Source organism: Myotis lucifugus, unplaced genomic scaffold, assembly GCF_000147115.1.
Source record: "Myotis lucifugus unplaced genomic scaffold, Myoluc2.0 scaffold_9, whole genome shotgun sequence".
Lineage (NCBI taxonomy): Eukaryota > Metazoa > Chordata > Mammalia > Chiroptera > Vespertilionidae > Myotis > Myotis lucifugus.
The window spans coordinates 2,172,558-2,183,784 of NW_005871057.1; the positions used below are offsets into that span (position 1 = coordinate 2,172,558).

The 11,227-nt window shown below is 40.7% G+C and overlaps 1 protein-coding gene across 2 annotated transcripts in view; it reads left to right on the forward strand.

Moving 5' to 3' along the window:
- Nucleotides 1-11,227, forward strand: part of NAV3 (neuron navigator 3) — a 566,743-nt gene that overhangs the window by 419,243 nt on the left and 136,273 nt on the right. For both annotated transcript variants that reach the window (XM_023749753.1, XM_023749754.1), the window contains one exon: nucleotides 7,077-7,196. In XM_023749753.1, the coding sequence (XP_023605521.1) occupies nucleotides 7,077-7,196 (120 nt within the window). The remainder of the gene's footprint in view (nucleotides 1-7,076; nucleotides 7,197-11,227) is intronic.

Genomic DNA, 11,227 nt, shown 5'->3' on the forward strand with positions numbered 1-11,227 from the left:
TTTAAATCGCTTTCTAGACTTTTCTCTCTGTGGACTCCTTAGGAGGTTAGTTTATCCAAATTCATTTTTGTCACCTGTAAAAAGGATAACATTGCAGAATCTCCACGAAATTATTTGGAATGAAGGAAATAACCCACAAAATTGTACATAGCACAAACCTTGTCACAGTATAAGTGATTAATAAGTTTATCATCATCATAATTACATTTGTAATCATTAATAATTATAACAAATGACTATTTAACATCACCTAGAAGGGAATATCCAGTTCAGGGAACAGGATGGCAACATAAGGATAAGTCATGAACTTTCTCTGCTCTGTATCTCCCCTCTTCCTTTTCCATTCTTTCTTCTCTCCCTCCCAAATCCTCCTCTCTTTCCTTTCTCTAGTTCTTTACATGGGGACATATATGTGTATTCACTTTTTATATTCACCACTGGATGAAGATTTAATTGTATACATAAATATACACATATATAATTCATATATATACATATATCTACATACTCACACACATATGCAGTGAGTCGCATTATTTGTGGTAGTTATGTTCTATAAAGTGTGCACAAACAATGAATAGTGAATGCTGAATCACTCCTCTAGGGGAAATACAAATGTAGTTTCCTTTGAGCCTTTGGCCATAATATTTTCATCAATGGATCAATATATAATCTTGTTTCATGTGTATTTCAGTTGAAAGAAACCTTATTTATTATTTAGTACATATTTGTTGATTCATTAATATTGAACTCACACCAACAGCAGTATAACTCATACCTGAATGAAGCTTAAGGAAGACATATTTTTCCATAAGACATATCACAGCCTTCTTACACACAAGACAGCTTTTCGGCGCTACATTTAAGGGACCATTTTAAATAGCAAAATCTCCAATAGAGGCACAAAAATGTGAAAAAGTGGCTCTATTTAGACTGTGAATGGTTACTTTTATTTTTGCAGTAGGAGAGCTGCAACAAGAAGGCAAAATGTCACCTTATTCGACCTCCGTCGGCAATGTCCACATGGGCAGCTCAGACTTCTCGCTGCTCCGAGCATGTCCGTGAGTGACATGGAAGATCTGCAAGTACTGATTCGGGGGCTACACATTTTAGTGAGGAGCCAAATTCGCAAATGTGGAATTGGTGGATAATGAGGATTGACTGTGTTTATTTACACACACGGAACATGCTTATCTGGAGAGAGAAGGTGTATCAAGGGAGCAGTTTAACTCAGACATCAAGGGACATCCACAGTGCAATGTGTAATTTCAAAAGGTTCATACAGATAAAATTGAGCTGAGAGTTCAGAATAAGGAGAAAGCACTAAATCCTGGCATGAAATAGAATGGAATGAATAAGAAAAGGAAACACTTTAGTTCTGTTCCTAGAGAGATTCAAATAGCTAGAGAGGAGAGAAATATATTAAGAGAAAATTTGTAAGAAAAGTGTGCGGATTGCAGAAGATATTTAAAGATAATATTTGAGAGACAGGAACTATTGTGACAGGCCTCAGTAACATTAACCTAAGAGGTCTAAAGTCTGTACTATACACAATGGAAAGTGCTGTGTCTTAGAGAAGATTACCTAATAATAGCAGAATATGAAGATGATGATGGTTTTTGGAAGACCAATTTAAGGGAAATCTGCAAAATGGATTGAGGGAAGAAACTGTGGGGATAGATTTCAGGCACTATTATACAAGTTATAAGGTCAGAAATATGGGATGGAAGTGGGGAGGGACTGATATAGGAGGTATCACAAAGGAAAATTTTGCAGACACAATGATGGGTGGCTCATGAGTGTATAGTAGTAAGAGAGAAAGATAATTCAGACAAGATGCCCATTTTATAATCACAAGAAGTAGAAAATGATACCATTAAAGAAAATAGGCACACATAGAACTTGTGATATTTTTATTTTGGAGAGAAAGCAAAGAGAGGAGATGATAAGTTCAGTTAAAATTGCAGAATTGGAAACAAGGATGTTACCGGACTGAAGGGGTCCATTTGCCTGAGCACATCAAAGCTCAATAAGACATGAACAGGAGTTTGCAGCCGAAAAAAAAAGACTTATTAAGAAGATGGCACTATGCCTGGAGTCACAGGTAGCTCATGCTCAAAGACCTGGCTCCTCGATGGCTTCTGGGGGATGGGTTATATAGGGGAAAATCATTAATCATGGTGACTAACAGAGTGAGGGTGGTGGTGTCTATTGACTAGTTGGTACTAGAGTAGGGGTAATTGATTATTTCATTTGGTTCTGATGTCAGCCATGGAGATGCTCTGTCCAACTTCCCAAGGACGTGTTCTGTGGGATTGTTCTGCTTTGCTGGTTCTGGAGCTAAAACACAACTGAGGCCAAGATATTATGTTTAGTTTGACTGAAAACTCTGTCCCAATAGTTAGCAGACCCAAGACCTCGTTTCTAAGACTACTGGATGCTGACCAGAACCTCATTGTCTGGAGGGAGAGGAAGGTGGGTGAGTCAGGAGGTGGGTGGGTGGCCTCACCTATGAGGCCAGTTTGAGTTAAAGGGGGGAAAAATCAAAATAAAAAGCCAGATTAAAGAAAATAAGGTTTCTGCATGGTTACAGGGGGATAAAGCAAAAGTAACTTAAAACAAAACTAGTGTCCAAGCTAGAGATATAATGGAGGCCGTAATCTCATATAGTAGAGAGTAGAAATTATGGGAGACATGAGGACTTCTCGGAGAAGAATAGGGAGAGAAGAGGAATAATGAGCTTAGATGTGTGTGTATGTATGTACAGGGTGTCCCAAAAAGTGTATACACACTTTAACAGCTGATAGTTCAATTTTGAAAATGAAATGCATTTTAATAAACACTGCCTTTATAATTACTCAAAGTGTGTGTATACATTTTTGGGGACACCCTACATGTATTGAAATTTTTTCTTGAGTTCATCCTATGTATCAAGCAACATTTTAGGCTTTGTGTGTGCAGTGCTTGTTAATTAGACACAATGTTTTATATGTGCCCATTTATTCAGTAAATGGATAGTAATATATAGACATGTGTATGTGTGAATACATTCTTAGATAAGTAGTTCTTAAACAACTGCTCTCTGCATATAATAATGTATATTACAGGCATACCTATACTCAGAAGAATTTTACGGGGCTCTGTTAGTTAACATTAACTCCTGTAACAAAGAAATTTCAAAATCTCAGTAACTTCACACAATGTTCATTTCTCCTTCATATAAAACCCTCACTGGTGTTTCTGACCTTCAGTTGGGGAATGTGCACTATATAGTCTTTCATAGACTAAGGTGGCCGGTAGGTAATTTTGCTTTTATCCAGCCATGTTTCCAATGTCACTGGGCATTCATATTCAAAAGGCAGATGGCAAAGAAAGGAAGGGCCATGGTGTTAGAATATTTCATATGTACCAAGCCAGCAAGTGGTGCATGTGACTTCTATCCACATTCCTTTATCCAGAACAGCTGTGTGGCCACATCTAACTATAAGCCAGGCCAAGACCAATAGTTCAGCTGTGTGCCAATGCGGAAGAGGACATTGCTTTCATGAGAGCTGGCCAGTTTCTGCTCAATTCACTAAGAAGGAAAAAAATGCTATTCCCATTGTCGTCCCTACTTATTTCATGCTCCAGTAGAAACCCAATTCAAACTTCTGTTCTCTATTTTTGTGCCTTATCAGTCTTTCAAATGAAGTCTTGGAGAGTTCAACAATGAGTCCATTTAAATAAGCATCAGTGGTCCACATGTTTTATGTTGACCAGCAGTCATTCATATGTAGCTTAAAATAGACTAAGTAAAAATAATACAAATCCACATGACAACTTCCTCTGGTGGCTTTTACCTGCTTGGTCTTATACATTTTCTGTTTTCCATGGTATATAGCGTACAGGACACTGAAAGTTAATGACTCAGAGTTCTGTTCTCTGGGGAGAAGGTGACTGACTAGACATGGTCAGCAGGTGTTATGCCTGGTCTCAGCTTAGGTATGACTGGTGGGCATTGTGTGGGGACACCCATGGTGTGCTGTACATCATTGCTCAACAGGTTACATAGTGTGCCATTGTTGGCATCCACAGGATGTACCCTGGAGTTTCAGCCATAATTAAAAGGTGTAAAGAAGAGAGGGCTAGAGACACTCCAGGGGAATTTTAATTTAATGGTGTTTTCCTTAAGAAAAAAAGGGCACATAGATGCCTGTGCTATAATTCTTAAAACCGTTGAGTCATAGAGTTAACTTTCTGTTCCCAATTTTTGCAAGTATGGTTTAGTGATTAAATGGACAAAAGACACAAAAGACAGTACTGCATGAAAATGTTTAATTTAGGATTTTTTTTCTCATGTAACCAGGAGGAATGTCATGAAATAAATGGGAATGGAGTTTCATTTTTTCATGTACTGTAGAACTCTGAAAATTAATCAGCATTCTGAGAGTTCAAAATTCCTTGAAGCATGCAAAGGCTTATCTCTTTCTTCTCTTTTGAAAATTACTTTAAACACTTGGGGATGTGAATCTGCCAGTAATTAGGAATTAGTCATAGGAAGGCCTCTTACTTCAAATGAGTCTCTTTGAAAAAGTCTTTATTTATGAAGCAGAAGAGGCACAACCTGGAATATTGGGGGAAAGTTACTTATTTTAATTGAGTGGAAAGTGAAGTTATCAGCAGGTGTCTCAGTGATAAATAGTCGGGCCAAGATTATAACCTAAAATTCTACTTTAAGTCACATTACTCAAACACAAAGAAATGTAATACTGTGGAATGAAGTTTTTAAAAAGAAAGGTGGATATTTTAATCCTGCTTCTTCCTTGATCCCTCCTCCCTTCTCCTTTGGTAAAGTTTGTGATGAGTGAAGCATGCATAACATTGGAAAGGGTGGGTTACCTGAGTTGGGTTAAAAAGACTTACATGGTAGCACAGCTGGTGTTGCTCAGTGGTTGAGTTTCAACCTATGAGCCAGGAGGTCACAGTCTGATTCCTGGTCAGGGCACATGCCTGGGTTGAAGGCTTGATCCCCAGTGGGGGGCGTGCAGGATGCAGCTGATGGATGATTCTCTCTCATCATTGATGTTTCTATCTTTCCCTCTCCCTTCTTCTCTGAAATCAAATAAATAAATAAATAAAAATTTAGAAAAGATTTACATGGTAAACAACAGATTCCTAACTCTAATGCTTCCACTAATTTTATATTCAAGATATGAGTTATTTTTTAGTGAATGTAAGAATTCTAGTAGAAAAATAGCTGGTAAATCTAACCAACACTTATAAAGCTCTTACGACATGCTAAGGAAAGTTCTGTGCATTTAAAGTTTAAGTAACTTTAGGCAGAACTCAGAAAATTACTTAATCCACATTGTGAGAATTCAACATTTTTTGAAGCAAGCAATGGTGGACTTGGACCTAAGCAGTCTGGCTCCCGTGTAAACTCTGAGCCATCATACTGATCCTGTGAGATTGTCTACATGTCCACTTGTACACATTTCTCTCCTAGGAGTTGTTTTTGTTTGTTTGTTTTTTACAAACATAAATAAGCTTTATAGCAATCGTTCATTATCAGTGTAGTTTTCTTAGCTAGCACATTTGTTCTAGGGGACAATTCTTAATTCTATCTGTGTTTATTGAAGGGATGATACTGAACTGAAGGGAAATAAACACTTGAGAAGCCCTGTGTATTCATGTCATTAAAAATAGCTAATTGTGCCCTGGCCAGGTGGCTCAATTGGTTAGAGCATAGTCCTGTACACCAAAAGGTTGTGGGTTTATTCCAAATCAGGGCATATATCTACATTGCGATTTTGGTCCCTAGTCTGAATGTGTAAGGGAGGCAACCGATTGATGTTTGTCTCTCACAGTAATCATCCACTCTATCCACATAGAAAGACTATGTCTTCATCCCAATTCTCAAGGGGGAAAAAATTAGCTTAGCATGGAATGTGAGATTAAACACCCTGTTCTCATCCTCCTTGGTCCGGCAAGCAAGATTACCTAATAATAATAGTGGTGACCCTGTGATGTGGGGAGCCAGCATGGCCATGGCATACTCATGCCAGTTCAGCCTGGTTCAGTGACCCTGAGTGGGGGTGGTGAAAGGCTTAGAAAAGACAGACAAGAGAATGAAAGCTGGGTCTTGGTGGGACGCTGCTCCTCTGATGGACAGCGCCCGCGCCCACTAGCCGTGTCTTTATTTTATAACAGATGCCACGAGGCAAAGTAAGGACGTGATCAAGATGTTTACAACATTCTCATTGGTTTCAATCCTACTCAACTATATGCACCTGAACTCTATCAAGCCCACATCACTCAGGCACGTGGGGCCACGTGTTTGGACCACAGGCTCAAACTTACATCCATAGCTGTTGGCTATAATTGTGCTGGGAAGGCTCTGCCCTCCAAGATAGATCCCAGACAGGACATGGGCAGACCGTGTGGTCCTTCAGTTCAGACAGCAATGTGTGGTGGTTAAGATCATGGTTCCTGGAGCAAACTTTGTAGATTCATTTCTCAAATCTGCCATGACTGTTTGAGTGACCTTGTGTAAGTCCTAACCTTTCGTGCCTACTTATTTTTTTATCTCTAGTGTGGGCATAAATAATGTTATTACATGTGAACTATTTGAAAAGTTCCCGGCAACATATTAAACATTTGATACATCTTGGTTATTAGCTTCTGATAATGGCCAACTGTAGCATATATTCCACTTGTCAAATAAATTAATTTTAAGTTTAGTAATGTTCCATTACTCCTGTGACCATTAATGCTTCAAAAAATAAAATGATGTTCCTTTTATTTTGCTAAGCGTTATATTATTTACAAGCCTATTCAAAATACAGATTACAAAAGGGGGAAAACAGAAGGTTCTGTAATTGGCTAGTTACTTGTTGTAGTAAGGAAGACTGATTTCCTAATAAACTTGAAAAGATATTCTAATTATTTCTGGTGAGTATAATGTTTATGTAGAAAAAAACTATAATAGAGAATATTTGCATAATTATTGAAAAATGTGAACACAGTTTGTTTATTAACTGCAATTGTCAGATGAGCTCATTTAATTTTCTGCTGATTCATCACACATTTATTTTCAGGTACATGACAGATGGAGGACTCAACCTGTACACTAGAAGTCTGAACCGAATTCCAGACCCAGTGACTTCCAGGGATGCCATTCAGAGAGGTGTTCACGATGTGACTGTCGATGCAGACAGGTAATGCCATCAGCATATATGATAATGAGGAGTGTATTAAGCAATTTCATAAATGAGATCCTAGGAGTTTTACAGTATAAATCAATGGACTTTTATTTTGATATAATCATTATTTTGGAACATTTAAAAAAACTAAGGTGATTTCACTTCAAGACTTGAAGACTTCAAGAGTTTTTAAACTCTGTATACTGAAAAAGTTTGCATTGCTGGTAATATTTAACAAATTTCAGGTTACATGGCAGCAAGTTTTAATAGATCTAAAGCAAAATTATAAAGATAGACTTATGTTCTTTATTTAAAAAGAACCCTGACTGATAAATTCCTTTCAATTTCGATACCCTCAGATGTACCTGGAGGCTAATGATATAAAGATTAAAACGTAATTCAAATGATCAGGTACAGTAAGCTTGATGCTTTTCTTGAGGGGTTTGTTGAAAGCATACAACTCTTGCTTTAGGCTAATTTCTGATTCATAATTGTTTCATATTGCCTAAAGGTAGGTGGTGTGTGTGTGTGTGTGTGTGTGTGTGTGTGTGTGTGTGTTTGCTGTTTTGTCAATTTTATCAGAATCACTGCTGTTCGAGAATATTATCTGTGTAAAATAATGTTGTAAGACATACTTCTGACCTAATTTTGCCCCCTCTACACTCAGAATTTTTACTTTATTGGGTGGGAAAAGTACCCATTTCCAGCACTACTCTGTATCAATACGTAGAGTGGTTCTTTAACTCAGCATTATGAAAAGAACAAGAGGTTAAGATGCCATGTATCCATATTCTGAAACAAGAGCTGGCTGCTTGTCCTTTGGTGCAAGGCACACGGGTACAGTCATGGGGTGTCAGGCAGGCCGGCGTGTGGCTTGGGTAGTAAAGAGCGCTGCTCTCTCAGCTTACTTGGTGCTTTGCTGTTTGGATATAAAAAAGAACCTAACTGCTGCTTGCTGCGGCCTGCCTACTCTATGGGGTGGGGTGAGGAGCAGCCACGGAGGGGGAGGGGAAAGGCTCAAACATGCCTAGCACCTCTGGAAGTCCGGTCACTCAGGATGGGACCCCGGGCTGGCTTTGCAGGACTGGCCACCAGGCTGCTTCCTTGTGGCTTCCTGAGCCAGGTCACAGGTGATGGTGCCGCTGGAGGCCAGGTGCTCTGGGGACTCCAACACGGTGGCCATGAACCAGAGAGTGAACTTCCCGGAAAAGAAGCTCGCCCACCGGTGACCCGGGTGGGCCTTGGGGAGACCCGAGTGGTAGAGAGTGGCTTCCTCAGGGTACTTGGCACTGGCAGAGGAGCTGTCACTGGGAGTGGAACTCAGGTGGCGCTGGTAGTAGTCATGGGTGGCCACGAGCGAGCCGCTGGAGGGGAAGGCTGCCGTGCTCTTCTTGCTTGTGGATGGGTACAAACCTGGGTGACCACCCCTCAGGGATCTTGGGGCGTGATCACAGGTGGCGGGAATGGGATGCTAGGCTGGAGAGCCCATTTGCTCCACAACCAAGATTGTGGGGCCTTTTTTTTTTTTGTCTAGTGCTGTTTAGTGAGTCCATCATCACAAAGAAATAAGAGCTGTGTATGATTCCTGTGCATTTTAGTACAGCCAACTGCAAAGGCTGGACAGTTAATTCTCATGTTAATCTTTAGCTTTTCCTCTATGCTGATCTTTTAATGCCTGTTGGCCAGAGGAAGTGTTGACACTCATACCACTCTTCTAGTCTGTATCCCAGAGATGTATGTGTGTGTGTGTGTGTGTGTGTGTGTGTGTGTGTGTGTGTGTGAGAGAGAGAGAGAGAGAGGAAGAGAGAGAGAGAGATGTAGTTATCAATGGCTTATAAAAACTTTTGCCACCCCCTACCCCAGAATTCCTCTGCAGCCATTTCCCTGGCTGACTTGTTCACTAACTTTCTGCTTTTGCACTGATGCTTTCTCTGCAGGGAGTGCCCTTCTCTACATTCATTGATTTATTGCCTCCATCACAGCATTTCTGTTGCAGCTTAATGTTACCTCTCAGGGAAGTGTTTCCAGAGTAGCTAAGACATTTCACTTCCAGTCATTTTCTCGGCCATTACTTTATGCCATTTTCTTCAATTTACACATCACTTCCTGAATATATCATACTTATATTTATATTTATTTTATATCTCCCTCCTGACAATGTAAGCCCAGGAATACAAAATTCTTGTCATATTTGTGATATGTCGGGCCTTTAACAGATGTATGTGGAATGAATGAACACAGGAGTGAATAGGCTACATACTCAAGTAGGCTAGCAATACCGTCCACTGGTAGAAAGTCAAATGATATGAAAAAATATTATGTAAGAGAGGGAATGAGTTTTGTGGAAAAATAAAAAGCAGAGATTAGAGGGGAAGATATCCAAAGTGTGGACAACATTTTGGATCTAATGACCTTACCCATTATTAGCTGATAATGGGAAACATTAAAGAGGGGGGAAATGTGTTGGGTTTTGGGAACTGAGATTATTGTGACAGAACCTAGGAATTCATTCATACAGAGCTTATTTTGGAGACAGTTGGGATAACCAGCTCTCTTGCTCCTTTAAGGCTCCAGATTGGGGCCTGAAGGAGGAACCTCAGCTCACAGAAAGACCCAGGTGTGCACTAATCAACTGGAACCTATGAAAGCAGTGGTTCTTCAAGTGCGCCACCTGGGCCAGCAGCTGCAGCCTCACTTGGGAACTTGTCAGGAATGCAGAGTATCAGCTCCATCCACACCTACTGAATCAACAGCTCTGTGGGTGGACCAGCAGTCTGAGTTTAGCCAGTCATCCCAGTGATTCTGATATACTCTAAAGTTCTCAAACCACTATCTTAAAATTAACAGATAGATGCCAGGCCTATGGAAACATAAACACTTAACATAAAAAAAGACATTTTAAAGTCTCTTATTTGTTGTATTAGCTGTGTTTGGTCAAGGGAAAGAGAATATCAAAATAACAATGGCACTAATCTTTAAAATAGATAAGCTAATGGTATGTCGCACCTGAAATAATTGTCTCGAGTTAGATTCAGCTTTGGACAATTATATGTGTTTTGAAAGAATTATATAGTTTAAGAAATACAAAAATACACTGTAGTCACTTGTGTATATTAAACAGCAAAAATATTATAGTGAAAAATCCTACCATTAGCAGAGCTAGGACCTTCTCCTTTATTACAGACTAGAGGCCCAGTGCATGGGAAATCGTGCACTGGTGGGGGACATGGCCTGCGGGGATCGGCCTGCTGTGGGAGCACTGCTCATCCAGGTCAGCTGAGCGGCTGTGGACCTGCCCTCTGATTGGCCGCTCTCTGGTCTGGCATCTTCTGTGGAGCCGGAGCACTCACCTCTCTAGGGGACCTGATTGGGGCCAGGCCCAGGGGCAATAGCACTGAGAGGAAGTGGAGTAGGCCTCAGTCCCACTGTGGCCACAAACCCACCTCCCAGCCTCCGGGATCAGCTCTGAGAGCTCGGAAGCAGTGCTATACAGTCCGCCGGCCATCCGGAGGAGGCAGCAGGGAGTGAGGAAGAGGAGCCTGGGACGAGGAGGCTACGATCACAGCCTGAGTTCCTCCCTGTCAGCCCGGGGTTCGCAGTGAGAGCAGCCACTCATCCCAGTCAGCTGAGCGGTGCTCCCACTGTGGTAGCACACTGACCCCCCCACCCCCTAGTGGTCAATGCATGTCATAGCAACTGGTTAACTGGTTGTTCTGGTCATTCCACTATTTGGTCGCTGGGTTTTTATTATATAGGATAGGTCTGAAGCTCTTTTATTTATTTATTTTTTAAATATATTTTATTGATTTTTTACAGAGAGTAAGGGAGAAGGATAGAGAGTTAGAAACACTGATGAGAGAGAAACTCGATCAGCTGCCTCCTGCACACCCCCTACTGGAGATGTGCCCGTGACCAAGGTACATGCCCTTGACTGGAATCAAACCTGGGACCCTTCAGTCTGCAGGCCGATGCTCTATCCACTGAGCCAAACCAGCTAGGGCAGTCTGAAGCTCTTTTAAAGTCCTATATTCAGGAAATGATTCACG